This window comes from Choloepus didactylus, chromosome 9 (assembly GCF_015220235.1).
Source record: "Choloepus didactylus isolate mChoDid1 chromosome 9, mChoDid1.pri, whole genome shotgun sequence".
NCBI classification, from domain to species: domain Eukaryota; kingdom Metazoa; phylum Chordata; class Mammalia; order Pilosa; family Megalonychidae; genus Choloepus; species Choloepus didactylus.
The window spans coordinates 65,370,132-65,394,188 of NC_051315.1; the positions used below are offsets into that span (position 1 = coordinate 65,370,132).

The following is a 24,057-nucleotide window of genomic DNA, read 5'->3' on the forward strand; positions in this document are numbered from 1 at the left end:
TTCCCAGAAAAATGTACATGCACACATACAAAATTCTGTAGAAAATTTCAGGAGGCCCTTGGACTCACTGAATACCTGTTAACAACCTCCATACCAGAAAGAGGAATTTACAGAGAAATAGTAAACTGACTGACTGATAATGCAGAGGGAGATAAAGGTAGGATGGGAAATCAAAAGGAAGTTTCCCATTCCAGGCCAGAATTTCCCTATTATTTACTTTATATAGTAGCTCTGTGTACTAAGTATTTATAATCTTTTTATAACCAAGGAAACTAAGGTTCAGAGAGACTATGTAACTTTCCCAAAAGGTCACACCACTGGTAAGTGGTAGAGCCAAAATGCAAGCCTGTTCTCTTGTCTTTAAGTCCAATACATTTTTCATTTAGCACTTACTATGAAAACTTACTGGTTTTTCATCTTGGGACATCCCAAGATAGAAGCACACTATTACTCTAAAGGCATCCACTAGAATGTGAATTCCCTGAGAGTAGGGTCCATGTCTCATTCATTTTATATCACTGGGGCCTAGCACATAGAAGGCACTCATTGAAGGAGAAATGAATGAATAAAGGCTCATACAGATGACTGGGACAACAATCCCATTGACAGTGATTGAAATTACATATAACTGTTTTTTGCTACAACATAAAGGGTTCTTATCATCACTAAATATTCCTTTAGAGGACCTCTGAGCACAAACTTTAATATATTTTAAAACACACATGGTAAACTCGTTTGTACTGAAAGTGTTTAATCCTCTTGAAAACTAACCTATCCATGAAATACAATGTAGCTTATGTAGATTTGCCTAGTAATATCAGGACAACAAGTAACATCCTTTGTTAGTGAAATACTGTGTATCATGAAAACCAAATTCAAGTTGAGAATAAATGCATGAATTAGGACTACTTCTAAAGATACATAATTTTAAAAATTTCATAAGTAAAACTTAAATGTATTTCTTTGCTTTTGTCTTTGCATTAATTGCTGTGAAGATGAAAGCTAAAGCACCATTTCAATGTAGTAAAAGTAATTGTTGAACTTGCTGCTCATGTCATGTTGATATATGACTATGTATCAAAGGTCATCCTTCTGTACTCATACATTATCAAATGTGAAAGCACAATATTTGATTCTGACCAACCTTTAAACTGCCCAGGATATATGAGAAAAATAGATGGAGTTTACTGTGGGTTAAAAAAAAAAAAAAAGATGAACCCACATTTCGGAAGCAGAAGGGTCAACAAGCCAGAGGCAAGGTTAGATGTCAGCACTATGACTCTCATACTATCTTAGCTTATCAATGAGGTCTAGTCCAATGATCACAAGCTAAAATTGCTGTACTAATAAAGACAAAGGTCTAAAAAATTAGATAGTATAGACCCTCTGACAGAGGGCAGTACCTTGTGGACAATAACGCAGGGATAAGGACATAAAACACTCTTTAGAGATAGACAATGAAACCTGTAATGGACGAATGGAATTGTTTACGCCTACTGAAGTCACTGTTAAAAACAGAAATGTCCACCGACGTATCTCTTGCTACTCATCGGGAAGGCAGCAGCCCCAAATTCAGTTTCTTTATTAGAAGGTAAGTCATCTGCTTCCCACCGCTCCTCTTCCAACTCCAAATACATAGCGTTACTGTCCTGATGCGCAGTTTAGTAGTCTTGTGCCATCCTGGCCTTAAAGGAATCCTGGACATTCATGCTCGCTTCAAACTATTGCTTACAATTGTTTGCTGGGTGGATAAATTGGTCTTATCAGAATCTGTGAAAACCTGAATAGCTGCTGCTCTTTTCTTTGATGTTTGGGGGCAAGAGGGGAGCAGCCAGAAAGAGAAAATCCCCACTTGTTTTCACTGATGTCTGTGGCTGTTTTGAAGAAATAAAATACAATTTAAGAACATCAAGCCCAACTCCAGGAGATTGCCTTATTGAAAGGAAAAAAGAACACACAAGTATGCAAAAAGAATACAGGTATTCAAATTAAAAAAAAAAAAGTGCTGAAAAGGAACAGGAAGAATGCACAACATTCACCCAAAAGCCTATCTCAGCAAATCTATTTTATTTCAGCCTGCACTGTTGAGATCATTTTATTAAAATTCACAGTATCCTTTTCTGAAAATGCATGTATTCTTTGGCTATGTGAATGCTCATAATTGAGAATACAAGTTTATCCAGGTATATCTCATTTCCTTTTGTTGCTAGGAAAAATTTTTTTTTAAAATTACTTTAATAAAATGTGTCAACTCTTGGCGGGTAGGCAAAGCTTTTGGAATTCTTGCTATAGACAGTAAGATACAAGCAGCAAGCTTCATGTTTAGAAATAAACAATGACTATCTTAGCTGACTGTAATTTGTAAAACATACCAAACCAATAAAGTTTTAATTGTATTTGTCATGTACAGTATACATTTCCTTTTAATAAGTTTTGAAGCAAGTATCCGACTTTAAAATCTGAATTCCCATGACATATAAGCTGAAGAGGGAAATATTCTGAAATTATATTCTGTGTGTGTATGTACATGTGAGAGTGTGTGTGCACCTATATCCAGGACCCACCAGATAGACATCAAAAAGCAGCAACTTAATCCATCATTCCTAAATTAATTGTTGGTTAGTTATAACATTAAATGGCTCAGAAATGAGATAATTGAATACAAATCAACATAAAAACAAAAAAAGATATGTTTAAATAACCTTTTTCCATAGGTAAGTAAAACATAGGGTCAGGAGGTAAAAGGCGTAGGGATCTTTAAAAAAGGAAGTTTGTTAAACAAACCCAGATTATTTTATGCACAATTTAGAACCTTAGCCCAATAATGGATTTGTGTGAATTAGATTAGAGCTCCTGCACTGTAATCTCAGGCAAGCACATATGCTCTTAGGTCAGCTCCAGTTCTATTCATTAAAGATAATTGAACATCTCCTGTGTCAGGCACTGAACACAACGAATGACTTCTCCCCACCCTCCATGTGCTCACAGTCAGTTTCCCCATTCTTGTACTTGAGCTTGTCCTTATTTTTGAGCCCCAATTCCTTTGTGAATTCCTTTCCTCTCTGTGAGAGTTTTGGGTAGAACTAGCACATTAACCAAGGGGGCTAAGAAAGTCAGGTCATCTATGAAGAATAGTGCTCCTGCCACCACTTATTTATTTGAATCTGCTCTCTAAACAGACATGCAGCAGGCACTATGTCAGGTTTTTTGTTTTGTCTTTTTCAGAAGAGTAAGCATGAGAAAATAAAATTTGAGAACCATGGCCTACCTTCAATGTTTACAGTCAAATGAGCAAGCAAGGCAGACACATCAAACAACAAGAGGTCAAGAGATTACAAGTTATTTATAAAGTGTATAAAGTACAACAGTAACAAAAAAAAAAACTGCTTAGGAAAGCTGGGGAAGATAACACTCAGAAGATTATAGATTATGCTGGGCCTTAAAGAGATGAATTTAACAACAGCAGCATTATGCAAGAGCAGTGTATGGGAAGATTGCAGGAAGATGGTGGAGTAGGAAGCTCCAGGAATCAGCCTCTCCATCAAAACAAATATCAAACTGGCAAGAACTGTCTGAATCAATTATTTTGAAACTCCGGAGTTTAGTGGAACACTGTGCAGCATCCATGGAAGAGCAGGAGGAAGAGGCTGGTAAATTGCGATAAATACTGGTGAGTTCCACCCTCCCTGCTATGACTACGATCCCCTCCCCACCCATCCCTCAGCCTCCTGTTGGGCAGCACTGCAGACTGCGGCACAGCCTCCTGGTGTAGCTTGCTGGTGGCAGAGTGGGACATAAAGACCTAGTCCTCCAAACTCCGGGTGTGTGTGGTCATATCACTGATCACTGCTTTTGATTAGTTACTTTGTGTGACTGGGGCCAACTCAGAGAGTGGCTATTGTTCCAACATCCCTTGGAGAAAGATGGCAGAGGAATCTTCATGACCGTAACCTTTCTCAAAACTATGGGAAGCAGTTAAGGGCTGCATTAACTGGGCAAATGCTGAGTCAAGAAATCACAAATTTGAAAGCCATAGAAGCAGCTCTTGGTGTCTTTGTTGTCCCCTCCCCCACCCTCTCCAGAACAGGGAGGACCCAGCTTGCACTCCCATTGTGGGTCCCTGCCTCTGTTCCAGTGGGAGCAGAATGGCCCCTATGCACATACTGGGGTGCATATATGTCAGTGTCAATCTATAAGGTGGAAGTCTGAGGGACTGAGCCAGGGAAATTGTCTCAGACTTGTCCCTCCCCTCACCCTGTCCCACATCCCACTCCCCCACCACCACCACCACCGCCACTGTCCTGAGTTTGCCCTATGGGCAGAGAAGCTGCTTGCAGACAGTTGCAACAATGTGCAAAACAATTAATTTGAAGTGGCCTGGGACAAAGGACTATCTGCCTTAAGTCACACAAAAGAGCACACAGGTGGGCATGAAAGTCTATTTCAAAGGGAATGGAGGGAGTGTTCACTTGAACTCCTGAAAACCAAAAATGGAGGCATTCCTAAGGACAAGCAAGCATAAGCCCAGAAAAGCAAACAGGCTCTGTGACCTAATGCCCAAGAAAAGCAGCAGGATCCCTGACTCCATGCAGGCTCAAATAAGACAGAGAGGACCCTACACTTGGCATTTGCCTCAGGCTGATCATGATAGGAAGTCTAAGCACTAAAGGAGACCACCAGCCAAAGCAGAGCCAATTTGCAAAGACTGTGAAAGGTGCTTTTTGCTTTGGTTTGTATTCATTAGCTCCTGGCAATTAAAGAAAATCTGTTACATCACTAGCTGGATACAAACTTAAGGAACAGACCATTCAGGGACTAAATCCCAGAGTTAACACTTTAAAATATTAAAACGTGCAGTGAGCCAGCAAGAAGCACAGAGATGCTGCTCCCCCTCACCACATTCTCATAAAATTCTTTCCTTATGCATCTGTGGACACCCAGGGCCCAGGCTCCATCTCCATATTGAGAGTAAGTCACTGCATGTAGCCACCTACATGACTGGGACAGAAGTTAAAGGTCGACAGATATCCTTAAGGAGGAAAAAATATATAGATGGAATTGTAAACCACTTATCTCGTAAAACATTGAAAATCCCCTCCCCTGACCCCCCCCCCATTGATAACAAATCTCCAGACCCATACGATGAAACCCTGATGAGACTGTTCTTATATTCTATGGAATGTCTTTGTCCTAAACCCTTATAAGCTGCCCCTTGCACCCCCACCTTTGTGGAGCACTACTTCAATTTTTCCAGATGGCCGCCAACAGGAAAAAATCTTCTCCTCTTCTTAAGTCCTAATAAAAACACATGTCTGACTCTGCCTAGCATGTTCTTTGATCTTGGGGCTGCACTGATCCAAGCCCTTGAAGAACTGGATTGGAACAGCATCAAATAGGAAAACATCTTTCTCAAACTAGATGCCTAGTGAGACTTGGTCTAGTTATACCATCTAGCTTTGCACAGATTATAAGGATTCAAAATAATAGAGCATGTACCCACTTTGATATCTGGTGATATTTTCCTCTTATGTGTTAATCTGATCTTTTATCAGTTTCAGAAACAAGGCACGTTCTCGAAGGTTTTCCCAGGATTTAAACAGAAACTACTTGTTTCAACTGAGTCTGAAGATACTTGTTTCTATTCAAATCCCACTTAAATTATGTCTTAGGAGGCCTCAGGAGACTGAAAGTGGAATCTTCTGAGCATTCCAAATTTCCTGTTAGAAATATCATGTGATTAAAAGGGACCTTTATTAATACACTGGTGTTCTTCACTTCATTGAGCAGCCACAGGGGGAAAAAATGTACAGTGTGCACCAAAAGATCAAAAGACAAAGAAACAGGAAATGATGGCCCACCCAAATGAACAGAGAAAAATCCAGAAACCATCAACATAGAGGACAGACTTTGGACTTACCAAAGACTTAAAAAAAGAAAATGATCCTCAATATGTTCAAGGAGATAAGGAAAACACAGAAAAGAACTAAAGGATATGAGGAAAACAATAAATGAGCAATGTGGGAATCTCTTGAGATTCTCAATAGGAACCAAACAGAAATACTGGAATTGAAAAACACAATAAGAGAAATGAAAAATTCCCTAGATGGTTTCAACGCAGATCAGAAGTGAAAGAAGAATGAGTGATTTCAAAGACAATTAAAATGATCAAAGCTGAGGAGCAGAAAGAAAAAAGAGAAAAAAGGAACAAATAGAGACCAGATACCTGTGAGATACCATCAAGTGTACCTATATATATATTATGGGACTCCCAGAAGGAGAAAAGGGGCAGAAGGAATATTCAAAGAAATAATGGCAGAAAACTTCCCAAATCTAACAAAAGACATGATTGTGCACATTCAAGAATCACAACAAATCCCAAACAGGATAAACTCAAAGAGAGGCAAACTGTCCAATGCCAAGGACCAGGAGAGCATTCTGAAAGCTGCAAGGGAAAAGCATCAAGTTATTAACAAGGGAATCCCAGTGAGATTAAGCTCTGATTTCTCATCAGAACCATGGATGCAAAAACATAGTGGTATGAAATACCAGAAGTGCTGAAAGAAAACAATTGTCAACCAAGAATTTTATATCCAGTAAGACTTTCTTTCAAAAATGAGGGGGAATTAACTCAAAATGGATAAAAGACCTAATTATAAGAATCAGGACTTTAAACTCCTAGAAAAAAATATAGAGAAGCATTTTCAGGGTCTTGTGTTAGGAAATGGTTTCATAGATTTTACACCCAAAGCAAAAGCAACAAAAGAAGAAACAGATAAATGAGACCTCATCAAAATTAAAACTTTTATGCATTAAAGGACTTTATCATGAAAGCAAAAGACAATCCACTCAATGAGAGAGAATATTTGGAAACCGCATATCCAATAAGGGTTTAATATCCAGAATATATTTTTTAAAAATACTACTACTCAACAATAAAAAGACAAACAGCCTAGTTTAAAAACAGGCAAAAGACTTGAATAGACATTTCTCCAAAAAGATATACCGATGGCAGGAAAGCACATGAAAAGATGCTCAACATCACTAGCTATTAGAGAAATGCAAAACAAAACTACAAGGGGATATCATTTCACTCCCACTAGAATGCTACTTTTTTTTTTTTAATCGAATATTACAAGTGTTGGAGAGGATGTGGAGCAATAGGAACACGTATTCATTGCTGGTGAGAATGTAAAATGGTGCAGCTGCTGTGGACGGCAGTTTGGCAGCTCCTCAGAAATCTAAATATAATATTACCATATGACCTGGCAATACCACCTCTAGGTATATACCCAAAAGAATTGAACACAGGGATTAGAACACATACTTGCACACTGATGTTCATAGTGGCATTATTCACAATTTCCAAAAGATGGAAACAACCTAAGTGTCCATCAACTAATAAACGGATAAACAAAATGTCATATATACATACAATGGAATACTATTCAACCATAAAAAAGAATGATGTCCTGATACATGCAACAATGTGGGTGAACCTTGAAGACATTATGCTGAGTGAAATAAGCCAGATACAAGAGGCCAAATATTGTAGGCTCACACTGATACGAAATAATTAGAATAAGCAAACTTATAGAGTTAGAATCTAGAATACAAGTTACCAGGGGCTGGATTGGGGGTAGGGAATGGGGAGTTAATGTTTAATTAGGACAGAATTTCCATTTAGGTTGTTTGCTAAGTTTTGGAAATGGATGATAGTGATGGTAGCACAATATTTTGAGTGTAATTAATTATATTATGTGAATGTGGTTAAAAGGGGAAGTTTTAGGTTGTACATGTTACTAGAATAAAAATTAAAGGATAAAACATAGGACTGTAACACAGTGAACCCTAGTGTAAACAAAAGACTATAGTTAATAGCACAATTATAAAAATGTTCTTTCATGAATTATAAGAAATGTACTGCACTAATGCAAAGTGTTAATAATAGAATGGTATATGGGGGGAAAATATACCCTAATGTAAACTATGGACTATAGTTAATAGTACAATTTTAATCTTCTTTCCTCAGTTGTAACAAAGGTATCACACTTTAATACAAAGTGTTAACAATAGGGGTTATATGGAAACATAGTATTTTTTACATGATTTTACATGATTTTTCTATAAACCTACAAGTTCTCTAATTTAAAAATATTTATTTTTAAATGGGGGAGAGATTAAGACATTCCCAGATAACAAAAGCTGAAGGAGTTCATTACCACTAGACCTGCCCTACAAGCAATACTAAAGGGACATATACAGACTGAAAGGAAAGGACATTAGATACTGGTTCAAAGTTGCATAAAGAAATAAAGACCTCCGGTAAAGGTAACTGTATGGGTAATTATAAATGCCAGGACTGTACTATCATATTGTATTTTTTTGGTATGTAACTCTGTTTCTTACTTCTTACAGGAGCTAAAATGAGAATGCATTAAAAAATCATGATAAACCTATGGTTTTTGGACTTATGTACCAAGATACATCTTGTAAAAAGTACAAGAAAAAAGTGGGGGGATGGAGGGATATAGGAACAGTCTATGTGTATCCTATCAATAAGTTATATTGGTAACAACCGTTTAAAACTTTAGATTGTTTAAATTTTAACCTCATGGTAGCCAAAAGACAACATCTGAAAAATATATTCAGAAAGAAACAGGAAGGGAATCAAAATGGTACAATGCAAAAACTCAAATAAACATGGAAAGCAGGCATTAATGGAAGAATTGAGGGTTAAAAAATGTATAAAACTTACAAAGACAAAAGAGCAAAATGGCAGAAGAAAGCCCTGTGTTATTGGTACTAACTTAAAATGTAAATAGACGGAACTCTCCAGTTAAAAGGCAGAGATGGCAAAACGGATAAAAAAGCATTACCCAACTATATGCTGTTTATAAGAGACTTACCTTAAATTTAAAGACATAAGCAGGTTGAAAGTGAAAGGACAAGAAAAAATATACCATGCAAGTACACAATGTACTCTTAAACAACCAATGTGACAAAGGAGAAATCATGAGGGAAATTAGGAAATATTTTGAGGCAAATGAAAATGAAAGCACAACGTATCAAAACCTATGTGATGCAGAAAAGGCAGTGCTGAGAGGGAAATGTATAGCTCTCAATGCCAACATTAAAAAAGAAGAAAAATATCAAATCATTTAACCTCAAAACTGGATGACCTAAAAAAGAACAGTAAACTAAACCCAAAGCAAACAAAGGAAGGGAATAAGATTAGAGCAGAGACAAATGACATAGAGAATTAAAAAAAAAAAAAAAAAACATAATAGAGAATCAACAAAACCAAAAGTTGGTTCTTTGACAAGTTTGATAAAATAGAAAAACCTTTAGCTAGACTGACAAAGAAAAAAAGAGGACAAAACAAAATTCAGAAATGAAAAGGGAGACCTTACTATTGACCCCACAGAAATAAAAAAGACTTTAAGAGGATACAATGAACAACTATAAGCCACGAGATTCTACAACCCAGAAGAAATGCACAAATTTCTAAAAGCACACAAACTGCCTACCCTGGCTCAAGAAGCAACAGAAGATCTCAACAAAAATGTAACTGGTAAAGAGACTGAATCAGTAACCAAAACCCTCCCATAAAGAAAAGACCAAAACCAGGTGACTTCACATATGATTTTTACTCAACATTCCAATTAACACCAATCATGCTAAAATTCTTGGAAAAAACTGAAGAGAGAACACTTTCTAACTCATTCTGAGGCCATCACCCTCATACCAAAGCCAGTTAAAGATACCACAAGAAAAGAAAACTACAGACCAATATCCCTTATGAATATATATGTAAAATACTCAACAAAATACCAGCTAAACAAATCCAACAGCACATTAAAAGAATTCTACATCATCATCAAGTGGGATTTGTCTCAGGTACGCAAGGACGGTTCAACATAAGAAAACCGGTTAATGTAATACACATTTACAGGAAAAAGAGAAAAAAAACAAAACAAAAAAAACACATGATCATCTCAATGCAGAAAAGGCATTTGACAAAATCCAGCACCCCTTTTTGATAAAAACACTTAGAACACCAGGAATAGAAGGAAACATCAAGATAATAAAGGGCATATATGAAAAGCCCACAGCTAACACCCTACTTAATGGTGAAAAACTGAAAGCTTTCCCTTTAAGGTCAGGAACATGACAAGGATGCCCATTGTCAGATGTTATTCAACATTGTATCAGAAGTTATTGTCAAAGCAATTAAGAAAAAGAAATAAAGGGCATTCAAATTGAAAAGGAAGACAAAAAACTTTATTTGCAGAAGATATGATCCTAAATACAGAAAATCCCGAAAAAAATCCACCAAAAAAAAAAAAAAGTTTTCAGAGTTAATAAATAATGAATTCAGCAATGTGGGAGGGTTGAATACCAAAAAATCAGTAGTGTTTCTATACACGAACAATGAACAATTGGAAGAAGTCAAGAGAAAATTCACAATAACAACTAAAAGAATCAAATATCTAGGAATAAATCTAACCAAGGATGTAAAGGACTCATACACAGAAAACTACAAAACATTGCTAAAAGAAATCAAAGGCCTAACTAAATAGGACATTTTTTTCTAAAAAGATCTGTTTCAGAAAGTTCCAACAGCAATGAAGAAGCTGGATCGAAAAAAGGAAGAGGAACCAACTGGAATTTGCCTCAATTGTGAGGAACAAGTTATATGACCTTTTCTCTACTTGATAATTCAAAGAATTATTCAAAGAATTAGAATGTGCAAAATTCTCCACCTTATAAAATCTGCACTAAGACCATCAATACTTATTTCACATTCTGCGCTTGCATGGGTACGTGCGCACATGCAGGTACACAAACGTTACCTACTCAACAGATACCTGTTAAGTGCCTTCTCTTCTAAAATTATTGCAATGGATTGAAATTATCTACCAGATAGTAACTTTATTTTCTTCCAATCTTCTAAAGCATATCTGTTCTCCATGATTGTTTAAAAATCATTATCCATAATTCCACAAATTATCTTCACTGTTTGATTCTTCAACTGGTTTGTACAGAAAACCCAATATTACAATGTTTATATTTATAAGGTAACATTGTAGGGGAAAAAAAGTTTTAGGATAGTTAGCTTTATTTAAGTAATCTTAAACTCAAATGCCAATATTAAGAGGCAATGTAAATTAGTGGCTCAGTAGAAAGCATCCTGCATCAGAAGTTGAGATCTGAGTTCTGGCTGAATTCAAATACCAGATTTTAGATGTACAAATTTGGGCAAGTTGGTTATTCTCTCTCCACCTCAGTTCTTTCTTCTACAACTAAGAGATAAAAATCCTCAGTGTTGTTGCCCAAGAACAAATAAAATAATATGCATAAAGCAGTTAGCATGTTGCCTGGCACAGAGGAGAATCAAATGTTTACTATCATGATTAATGTAGTGTTAATGGGATGGAGAAATGAGAATATAACTGGAAGACATTTAGTAGACAGGAATGAACAGTTTGAGATAGAAAAAGGGGGAAAGGGATGAGTGGACAGACTCTGATTTCTGACATGGATATGACAGTTTGCTGAGATGAGAAAGAAGCAGGCTTGAAGGAGAAGATAATGTTCATTCTTGAATATACTGACTGTTAAGGACATTCCAGTAGGCAAGTAAACATACAGCTCTGAAGGGATGGAAACAGATAAAGGTTGGAAACTTAAGAATCAGAGTCACAGATAGCAATTACATCCAGGGGAGTTGACGAGAGCTCCTACAAACAGAACACTTACATTTAAGGTAAGAAGAATCTGCAAAAAACAATGAGAGAAAGGAGACAGAGAAGAAAATCATGTAATACCTCAAAAGCCAAAAGAAAGAGTGTTTCAAAGAGCGAGTGTTCAACAATGTCAATGCTGCCACACAGTGAAATAAGTTGAGGACTGAAGAGTTTTCACTGGATTTCACAACAAAGTTACTCATGCATATGATAAATACGTGTCAGGTATTGTACTAGGTACTGGAGATACAGAGGTAATTAAGACAAATAAGATCCTTGCACACAGAGACTTTATGTTATGAAGAAGATACAGTAAATGAGTATACAAATCACATACTTACACTTGTGATGGCAAATGAGTATAGAGGTAGAGTGGCATGATAGCGAGTAAAAGGCAGAGGCCAGCTTTAGATAGGGAGCAATGGAGGGCATCTCTCCGAGGAGGGAAAATTTGAGACTTAGGGAGAAACAGACTGGGATGATCAGGAAGTGAAAGGAGGCCCATATGGCTATAGCACATGAACGAAGAGGGATGGAGAGACAGGCCATGTTTGTAGACCATGCCAAGGGCACAGGGGGAAGAGTTCAGACAACAGCCCTTTGAACATCAGTAAGTAGGGAAGTTAAGATCACTCTGGCTAACAGAACCTAATAGTTTGGTTTTCCTCATTTAGACTAGCCTTAATCAGAAATAAGACATTTTGCTACTCTTTCAACTATTAACTGTTTATTACAACAATATCAGAATAAATTTTTCTTTTAAAAGATATCATTCAATTATAGCATGTTACATGTTGCATTAATTTTACTAATCACTTTTTAACCTTCTTCCACATATTTCAAAGATATTTCTCATAATATCTGCTCGATTTTATTTATTTCTCTGAGATCCTCTTCATTTTCAAGTAGCGTATGCAAGAATTTGAATGTTTTATAACAAGAAAATCCTGCAAGATGTTAATAAAATGTATATTGACCAATAATAGCACAAAAAAAACAGAAAATTCATCAGGAAGATTACATTCAGTTTCCTATTTCCTTAATCTATGTGTGTGTATATATATATATATATATATACACACACATACCTATGATAAAGAAGTTACTAGAGCACTATAAGTGAATGAAGAATTGCCTTGATTCTGATCAGCTGAATTATATATTATTTTTTAATTTCCTTATCTATAGAAGGAAGAATTTATGGCCCTTTCATATTTCATAAGGATATCAATAATAATAAATGCTATCTTTCACTTAATATGTGTTAATTATCAGGCAGTGAGCTAGGCACATTACAGAAATTACTTTTAATCCTCCCAATACCCTGAAAAGTAGGTATTATTCTTCCCATTTTACAAATGAGGAAACAGTCTCAGAGAGGTCGGGTTACTTGCCCAACACTGCAAAGCTAGAATTCAGTCTGTACACTCCAAACTGTGGTAACTATACCATGATGCTTCAGATTATTAACAGATTGGGTTCCTTAAAAATATCTGTCAACTACAAGATAGTAAATCATAAAGATGAATTTCTAATAAAAAGTAAATGTTTTATTCAATTTTAACAAACGTGTACAACTTAGAAATATTAGCCACACACATCATTTGCATATATTCCTCTCTTTGGCATAACTTGATTTTTTTTTTTAATAATGGAGAAGATAGATAAAAGGAAGCTATACAAGACAGCCACATTGTACTTGAGGTACAAGAATTACCATTCTGGATCAAAAATTTTTCCCAGATAATACTTAGCACACATATGAAATTCAGTGGACTATCAGCATCTAACTGCCTAATCTCACAAAATATATTTTGCTCTCAAAGTTGAAAGTTACAAATGGCCTAAGGTGTTCCTCAACCAGAAAAACCTAACCTTTGATGAGAGCCTCTAAATGTCACTGTTTCTTTGAATTTGAGAAGTCTGAATATAAGCATTATAATTTATTCTAAGCAGAATCTATAGATGTATTGTTGTTGAGTTCTTCCTACTAAGATTTGTGTCATCCAAGTCATCCTGTCAATTGAAGAAGTCTAGTTATTTAAAAAAAAGAAACTGCTGCCAGATCAACTTTATTTTCCTTAACAAAATACACACAAGAGCACAAAACTCAATTTTATATCATCATTATTTTACAAGTATAAATAATGCTCAGAATTCAAGTACAGTCAAGTGCAGAGATAATTCCTATTTGTTAATATGTAAACATAAGCTAATTATATATACCATGTACCTTTGACCTAGCTGCAAAACGAGCATCATCAAAAAGAAAACACCGCACTTGACTGTTCAATTGCATTCTTATTGAAAAATTCGTACCAATGCCTATGTAGTTACAACCTGCATACCGCTTAAGGTAAATGCTTAAATACTCTTCCCACCCCATCCTAGCAAATATATCAAGAGTTAAAATTCTATCCATTTTTAACAATAAAGTGTTCAAAATCTTAATTGGGTTTCATTCCTTAAACCAAACACTATTAGAGAACTTATTCCTAACCAAAATTCTTCCTATGTCGACATGGATATTATTTACAGGTCACACATATACAAAACAAGAATTCTATCATGTCTGCTTACTTTTGGAATAGACAAAAAATATCTAAAAGCTGTCTGCAGTAGTACTGGTCTTTGTACATTCAAAAGGATGTTACGTTACTGATAGTATTTGTGTTTAATTTTAATACTCATGTAGATACAACTTTGACATCTTGAAATAGCTAGGCAATCTGAACTCAGATAAAAGCATATTCTTAGAGGGAAAAAAAAAAAAAACAAGAAAAAACACCACCTGAAAAGCAATAACTGACATCAATAAGACTATAAATATCCAGTTGTAGGCACGTGGAAGCATTTACTCCTTTTTCACCAAAGAATCTCCACTTAGTTCAGGGTCTGGAATAAAATCAACACTGGGAACTATCGATTCATCATCATTCATTGAGGTGTCCTCATTCTCAGTGTCTTCTTGTTTCTCCTCTGGTTCCTCTGTGCCAGATGCTTTTTCAATCACTTGGTTTGTCTGCTCTGTAGGTGATATTTTGTTGTCTGTCTGCACTGTACTATTATCGAGAATATTTTCTTCTTCTAAAGATTCTGAAAAGATAAAGGTTCAATACTTTAGGAATATCCAAATGTTAAAAAACTGTTAAATAAGGCAAACAAAAGATAAAAATACACATACACACACAGACTAAGAAATAGAGTGGCCTAACATTATCCTTAAAGTCTTTAAAAACATCTAATTAACTCTATATAGCATAACATATTTGAGTTGATATGAATGAAGGAAAAAAAACTATTTGGGGGGAACAGATTTATAACCAAACTTTACCTCCCCTATTTTCATACAAAATAAGTTCCTAAAAACACATTTGAAAGCTGAATGTCCCAAAACCAAAGTTCTAAAACAATTATGTGTTAGGAAATAACAACCCAGCAAATAATAAAAGCAGGCAAACCTGTTAGCAGGAAATACTTTTCTTTTTCTCCTCTCCCCTCTCCCTTTTCCCTCCCCTCTCTCCCCCCTCTACCCTCTTCTCTGTGTGCTTGTGCATGTGTGTAGGGGATACTATCTCCTACACTGATGTAAGGGGACTGGAGAAGTTAAGATCCTAAAGGTATGGGAAGTCTCCACTTGCCCTCTGCAAGAAAAGCCCTTAGTCTTTAGGCCTCTGGCTCAGAATATGCTACATACCTAGAATGGTATGAAGAGAAAAGGGTCTTTTGTCCCCTGTCTCCACAGCAGAAGCTAAGGGTCTTGGTCCCTACCTGAGAATTTACTTTCTTTAAACTTCAACTATTTGAGTTTTATTAAATTTAACCCCTTAACAATTTAATAACAATTTTATTAAATATACTCCCTTTAATTCTTTAAAGTTTAAAGAATGGGATGGTGGAGGGATAACAGGAGGAAACAAGCACTGAGCACCCAATTTCCAAGTTAAAGATAAAAATCTAGCCTTGAGGTAGCTTTTTGTTTTATTTTGTTTTTGTAATAAATAGCAGCTAATATTCTTGCTAGGAGAAATATGGTTAAACCACATCAGCTAAACAAAATGCAGATATTCCCTACACTCATAGACGATATCTTATTAAATACAATAAATGTTACTGATTCAAAAAAAATTCTGGAGGGAAGGCCAGTCTTCATTAGTAAAAATTTGTAATTAAGTATCTCATATAGTATAGGTCAGAATTTTGGGATTAAAAAAAAAAAGAAAAAAGAAAAAGGAAAAGGAAAAAGAAAAAAGAAATTATTATATTCACTCATGTTAACATGGAAATCTTACAAATTCATGGTTTTACCATAACAATTGTAATAAAAACAAATCATCTATGTATCACAGACTCTATGCCAAGGCTTTAAAAATATTTAAAAAGAGTTATTTTCTTAAATAGAAACCTCGAACTCTGGTTTACAGAATTAATTACAATCTACTTCCCCATCTTTACATATAAAATAAAAGCCCAAATTCCACAGTTAGGGACATAGGTTTTACTGTATAAAAATTTCACATGATCAGGAAAAGTAGTGAGGAATGGACACAAATCAAATGTTTGATATTTGTATCTTAATATGGAACTTAAAATGTCATTGCTGCACCCCTTGTAATCATATAAAAATCCAAGGTGGAAAAGGGGTAGGTCATTCAAGTTTTGCTATTTGAATGTTTCAGTCCACAAAGGAAAAGCAGAAAGTACAACTGAAATTCTATAGGCATATACAGAAAAATTTCTTCAATGGAATATGTCAGGAGTCCCCAATCATTTGTAATTCTATGCTCACAGAATTTACAGAGTAGAATTTTGAAATTCATGCTTTTCCACAAATCTCTGGCCATACAGCATACATACAGCCAAGAACTTTGCAATTTGTTATAATATAGTAAGCCTTCTGAAACAAACCAATAAAGCCACAAGAAATAAAAACAAAACAAAACAAAAACCTTAAGAAACCAGGAGTCAACTCACCAATAAGCTTGTTTAAATGAACATAGGACCACATAGTTTGTCATATTCTGACAGATTGCCTCAATACTGTACTGAAATAGGAAAGGTGTCAAAGTTCAAGACTTACATTAAAGCTTTGTGATGTTACTATTTTCAGAAACACACACACTACTAGTCAAAACCAATTTAATTTTTAAAAGTCTGGGGTTCATAGGGAAGAGGAGAACTACAATACTGAAATTTTTAAATGTCTGTAACATATGAAGCCAAAGAAATGCCAGTGAACCACATGTTGTCATCATTAGAAAGCAACCTATACACAAAGTTTGTTAGTCAATATTATATCGTATTTTGGAGATGTGCTGGGTTGAATCTATTAGGTACCCCAGAAAAGCCTGTGTTCTTTCAATCCATTCTTGTGAGGGCTGACCTACTGTGGGCACAAACTTTTGATTAGGTTGTTTCCACCCCACCCATTCAAGATGGGTCTTAATTCCCTTGATGGAGCCCTTTGAGAGAGATATTTTGGATAGAGTCAGAGAAGTTGAGAGACAGAAACGCTCCAGGAAAAACAAGCAGGGACCCAGAGGAGCTGAGAGAGAATGCCCAGAGACATTTGGAGACAGCCATTGAAACCATAACCTAGGAGAAGGAGGACCAGGAGATGCCGCCATGTGCCTTCCCATGTGACACAGGAATCCTGGATGCCATCGCCCTTTCCTCAGAGAATGTATCTACCTACCTCTTGATCCTTTAATTTGGACATTTTCATGGCCTTAGAACTGTAAATTTGCAACCTAATAAATCCCCATTGAAAAAGCCGACCCATTTCTGGTATATTACATTCCAGCAGCTTAGCAAACCAGAATGGGAAAATACATGGAAGAGTAAAAAAATGGTGAAATAATGGGTGGAACTTTAAAACAATAAAATTTAAAAAAATAAAAATTTAAATTTAAAAAAAAAATGAATGCCTGATTTTCTTCCCCCAGATTAATTTGCAGAATAGTACACTTTAATAGAAGTAACATTACAAATATTTGGTATTGACATGATGTCTATAATGCAGGCAGGCATAAGTAAACCTAAATGAGATCAGTATTTGATGTTTAGATGCCAATGCCATTTTGTAAGAAATCATCCAAACAAGCTCTAAATGAACTCGGTGTACAGTATTAACAGAGAATTACTATTAGTAATTTTAAACCACAGAACTTTAAAATAAAATTATTTAATATATTCCAAAAGTACTTGTTTTATTTTTATGGGAGCACATCATTTGCCTATTCTAATAAAAACAGTACATTTTTCCTGTGAAACTGTAGTTTAAAATAGCTTGGCAGTACAAAATACACTTCAGAAGCTGTTAACATTTAGGCATAAAATGCTAAAAGAGAAACCAGCCTTGTGTTCACACTAATTAAACGAGTCCACTCTTCCCTGCACAGGACAATTTTAAGATTATGATATAAAAAAAATTACCTGAATGACCTAATTCCACCTGTAAGAAAATCTTTTAAAATAGACTCTGGCATTTGTAATGCCCAGAAAGCAATATGCCGCAATGTGATAAAACAAAAACTGATCCATGGAATTTGTCTCTTTCTCTACTTCCCAAACTTATCGCCACTCTTGAGAGAGGAATTTTTTCTAGCAAATAGTTATAATTGGCTTCCAGTTGCATGGGCAAAGCCTCAGCTAGACAACTCAAACTCATAAAACTGAGTATAACTGCAAAATGAATACCACTGACTCATCTATAAACCACACACACGCAAAAGATATGTAATAATATCACCTTACCTTTAGATTTTTATTTTATATCTTGAAAGAATAATTTTGGAAGGAAATTAAAGATAATCTACAAAACAACTTCATATATTTCCATAGGAAAATTATTTCAATAATGTACTACCAGGTTCTTCTATCTATACTAAGCCTTTGAGAAACCTTCTTATTTTGGTGAATTCATTTCGATTCTTACTTTTCCTTCTCTTCAACATTAACAAAAAAATGTTTTCACACTATATGTGCAGACTATAAAACTTAGCCAAAGGAACTTTGTTAAATTAAAATTGACAATTTGTCTTTGAGTTCACAGGTTTTAAACAGGGCAATTTCCGCAAGATATTGCTGCCTTAAGGAAAACAGTCAACTTATACTTAAGGTAAAAAGACATTCATTTCATCCCAACCCAATGGCTCACTTGACAAAATTCAATTAAATTTCAACCATGAGAAAGGAGCTGGTATTCAACATAGAATACAGTTAAATTATTTACCATTGGTTTAACAAAATCAATTGGACAAGTGAGGGATTCATCATTAAGCAATAAATCTAAAACTAAAGTGTTACGTGAAGATGTTTTAGAAAAGGGAATAAGAAGGCCAGAAGACCCTATGTCTAAAACAAACATGCAAAAACATATGATAGGCAAGTTTATATTTGGGTAATCACACATAATTAAACATCAAGAAATGAGCTTTTTGGATCTCGTAAATACACGGAATTCAACAAAATTTACATTACCAAATAACTCAACTTCCTAAGGCATCATAATAAACAGTACTAAAAATAGAATTTTCTCTAGTTGTACACAGCCTAATGGTAACAATATTTGCTTGAAAAGAAGGGAAGGATAGAAATCAGACTACCCAGATAAATTTCACCTTACTTAAGTTTTATATGTAATTTTTGATAATGTTGATAGATGAGTTTCCTTATTGGTAAGTTATTTCCAGTTGAATAAAAAAGCAAGAAAACAAAATATTAATGGTTTAAAACATGCTAGCAAAAAAAATCACTGTACTAGTATACTAACAATATAGAAACATAGCACTATTAATGATTACCACATCTAGCAAAAATATATGCTATATATCAGGCATTTTAGAAACCATATAAAAAAAAAAGCAAAACTGATAAACCACCCTAACGTGACTTGGCAAAGATTCAAGTATCACTGCACTACTCATTTAACCATAAAAGAAACTGAGGGATCTAAAAGCAGTTCATTACTCTGGCATACTATATACTGTATGCTCTCAGATAAAAAGACAATCCATCTCCCCAATTCCTTGTGTTTCTCTAATAGTCTACTACCAAACCATCTGGATACACAGTTCTAAAAAAAATTCTAGGAATTCAAATGAACAATTAATGGGAGAAATTCTAGGTCTCCCCTTTGATGAAAACCTTCCAAGATTCCACATGTTGTTCTAAACACTGGTCCAAAAAAAGCCTTACATCTCATCCTAAATGCAAAATCTTCCAGCATCAGAATCCAAAGTTTAATTTCAAAGCCTTGCATCATAGGTTAAAAAAAAACCTGTTGTTTCTATTAATTCTAGATTATTCATATAAATGGTTACTGAGTATGTATTGAAAGGAAAGTTCAGACAGAAGAAAGTTACCATTTGGTTCCACCATGTAATCTCTGCAATTCCTACTGCTATCAAGTAGCTATTTCAGTACTTTAAAAAACATAAAATTTAAGTGTGAAAGTTTTTTTTTTCAGACCTGTAGTTTCGATATTCAAGAATTTAGAAATCAGAAATCTAAGCCCTCAAAATTATTTAACTGTTAGTACAGAGAGGAGATGATTGAAATGATATGCTCTTACTTAAGAGTTCAAATTCATCATAGGGTATGCCACAGTTCAAAATAAATGCAGCCTTCATCTGTTCATCAGAAACACTTTCAGTCATTTACTAAAGGAATCCAGCTTTGGAATTAATAACTGTGCATCATGGAGCTGAGATAGAGTCTCGAAGAAAAGCTTCAGCCTTCTGGAAAGCCAAAGAAGGAAAACGTGCTCATAGCCATTTTGATGAATCCAAAGAGAAGTATTACAAAAAGCCTACCACTCTAGAGACTACCTTAGACCAAATGGAATTGTTGCTTCAGTTTCTAGCAGTATGGCATTATTAGACCCTGCCTCAAGTTTTGTCTTCACCTATTAAAATTAACTTATTGGGGTTGAGTTTGAGCCAGTTAGACTTCATTCCAGAGATTTCAGAAAGAAAATGAGGCATCTGAGGTATTGTTCTTCCTAAATTAGATAAGAAGGAAAGGTACAGCTTGGGTGTTGTTGGCTAACTATCCACCTTGACCTCAGCAGAAGATATAACTCATGGGACTCACTATCAAGATTTGTATTTTGTGGCTATCAGCTTTTAAATGTTCACTTTCATAAGCAAGGTTCATTCATGGAATGGACTTCAATTTTTCTTCTAGGCATCTTCAGTATTAAAATTCTTCAATTTTCAGTTCCAAGAAGCTGCTTTGGCAAGGCAGGTGGTTTGCACGTGACAGCATGAAGCTCAGAGTAAAACAAGCAAAAGAAAAAAATTGACATTGTGTTTGGAGTTGATGCTGCAGACTTGGAGAAGATGAATGCATTGATTCAGTGTTCAAAATATACATCTGTATTTAAATTCATTTTGATATTTGTTAGTAAGCCAAAAGCCAAGCCCAAATCAACACAGATATTTTAAGTTCACTCTTCAAAATAAAAACATTTTTAAAAAGATACCCAAATCCTCATACTAAACTTCTGCTATCTGAAAGTTCACTACCTCATATATTATTCTCAGTTAATACAGTTTTTGGAAAACTCAATGCTTTTATAAAGAAGAAATCAAATATATGTAAATGATAATTCTGAGAAATTAAAAGGACAAATACTAACTAGGAAAATAAATACGTGATCTAAACTTCCAAAAAGCACTTTTTCTACATAGGCATAGCACCAAAAATCACAGCCTGTGTCAAAATTTTAGCAATCTTCATAATTCAGAGCTGCTTAATTAACAGCTCCATTGGTTTAACAAAACACTCCCAACATACAGTCATAGCAAGAAATAGCTGGCACTTAATAGTCAGATCCTCCATCTCATCTTTTCCAATTTTTCATGAAACTGTCTCAAGAATTCCTAAGACTGAATTGCAACATAAATTCTAAAACCCAATAAATTCTGATAAATCGTTTCTCCAAAATAAAAACTCATCTTATCATGAGCAATGTTAATCTTGTGGACCTCTGTGAATTATTGTCCTAGCAACATAATCATCCAAAGATTGCAAGGATGACTTTCCAATCCAGCTTCCTGCTTTCTGGTATTTTCTACCAATTCAAGTGGCAGACACAAAGTTACTTTATCAATATTAATCATAAATCTTATAAGAATTTTACCCTGATGAGTAGCTGTTCTGTAATTCTCATAATTTGCTTCACTCAGGAAAGTTTTAAAAAAAGAAAAACAATTCCATGAAAACATTACTAAAATATCCCAATAGTTATAGAAGAGGTCACTCCATAACAATGCTTACCTAGCTGTTGCTAGATGCTCCTTATCATAACAGAACCTGCATTTTAAAAGTGAATCAATTCATACCAATCACACAGGAGGCTAGAGTACCAAAATAGCTGATACATGCATGCTGCACAATCTAATAAATTAATCCATACCTATCTAAATAAAAGCATTATGCTTGTGTTAAATAGGATACATTATTAAGAGACAAAACTTTTAAATGAACATATTCATACCTTCACTGAGTTGGTTTTCTGATGGAAGCACACTTCCTGATGGCAAAGTACCAACCGAACTTGAGCCTTCTGCTGCCTGCCTTTTCTCAAAACTAAATTCTGGAAGTCGTGGAGCCTGGGGTCTGGTTTTTCTTGCAGGATTCAAGAAAAAACAGTAGGCACATCGAAAAGCTGCAGAGAATTTTTAAAAGTAAACAAAACCATAAACAAAAGAAAATTCAAGAACAAATCAGATAACTCATAGGATTATTTTTGCAAATAGTCAAAAAAACCTTTCAAAAGTTATTTATTCCTTGGGAAATTCACGTTATCTTAATAATATCATGGCAGATGTTCTAACCAAAGCTGATTTTAAAGCATACTTTCTAATTATTACTAGAATTAGAATACTAATTTTAAAGCAAAAGGCATAACAAGTTACATACCAGGTTAACTTAGCAAAGCAAGATTAATAATCATCTAAATGTATTACTGAAATTACATTTCTCATCAACAGAATCATTAGATATTTTAAATATGACAATCTTGCTCATTTGCCCAGGAAGATGTGGCATGTCATATTTCAGAAGCTTAATTAATTTATAGCAGCTGCACCTGAGTACCATCTGTAGCACTTAAAAAAATGTTAATGCCTGAACCCCACCTCAGATCAATTAAGTCAGATTCTTTGTAGGTGGGACCTGGGTATGATAATTTTTAAAAGCTCTTCAGGTGATTCTGATGCACAGTAAGATTTGAGAATAACTGACCTAAAGACTGTGCACTATATGAGGAAGAAACCTGAGTTGCCTTCTCTGTTTTGTTCTATGTGCTAAAACAAGGAAAATGTGCCTGACCAATGTATTCAATCAGAGATGGTATCTAAAATAAAATGACATTACAAGGAATGTGGAAAAGTATGAAATATTTAAGAGTAAAATATTTACAATCTAACTGCCCAATAATTCTTACCAATGTATTCAAATTCTTCCTTCAAAGCCATGCCATTATGAGAAAAACATTGCTGACATATAAGGGCATACCTACAGCAAAAGGAAAAATGGACAGAGCAGTTACAAATGCAGAAAAAACTCATAAGAGATGCTACTTTAGCCATCACAGCTAATATATATGTTAACATGGCTAAATATGCCACAATAGCTAGCTATTACTTGATAAACCATAAACAACACTCTTTAAGCTAGTTAACAAAGCCAAAATTTCAATCATTTTAAAATTTAATTTATCCATCAATTCAAAAATAAACTAAGCAACAATTAAATGAATATATCCTTAGTAAGTCAGCAGAAACATATTTGATAACAGAATATTTAAATTTTGGTGATTCCCTAAGTATATTCCTTGGGATGACAGCCCCAAAATTTGTGGTCAGATAAGGTTGGAAAAGATGTAACCCTCTTACAGATTCATAATAAATATTATTAAAACCTCTGAGAAATCATGCAATAAAAAAAAAAGAATGTATTTACTTTTGTTTAGTCTGGTTCAAAGGCTAATCTCTATAATTATAATTTCTATCATGATTCCTATACCTTTTCCATTTATACTTAAGCATCTTCCTCATTTCTACATATACACTTTCTCCATTCTCTATGTATATACTTAAGAAGTACTTGACCTGATCAAACTTCATTCTGCCTGTTTTGAATAGCATATCATTTATTATATTAACATTAAATCCTGGTTCCCTTATCAAAATGATATTAACCAATAAACTTGGCAAACATCTACTCTACTATCCAATGAATCACTTAAAAGTCTATACTATACACCCAGGGAAGTGCTTCTCCCTGGCAATGTGGAATA

General features: G+C 34.8%; 1 protein-coding gene across 3 annotated transcripts in view; it reads right to left on the reverse strand.

The window, feature by feature from the left end:
* Window positions 1–12,519: 12,519 nt before the first annotated feature.
* LNPK (lunapark, ER junction formation factor) overlaps window positions 12,520–24,057 on the reverse strand; it is a 109,935-nt gene continuing 98,397 nt past the window's right edge. For all 3 annotated transcript variants that reach the window (XM_037849797.1, XM_037849795.1, XM_037849796.1), the window contains 3 exons: window positions 23,203–23,273; window positions 22,252–22,422; window positions 12,520–14,843 (listed from right to left, as the gene is read on the reverse strand). In XM_037849797.1, the coding sequence (XP_037705725.1) occupies window positions 14,602–14,843; window positions 22,252–22,422; window positions 23,203–23,273 (484 nt within the window). In that variant the 3' untranslated portion in view covers window positions 12,520–14,601. The remainder of the gene's footprint in view (window positions 14,844–22,251; window positions 22,423–23,202; window positions 23,274–24,057) is intronic.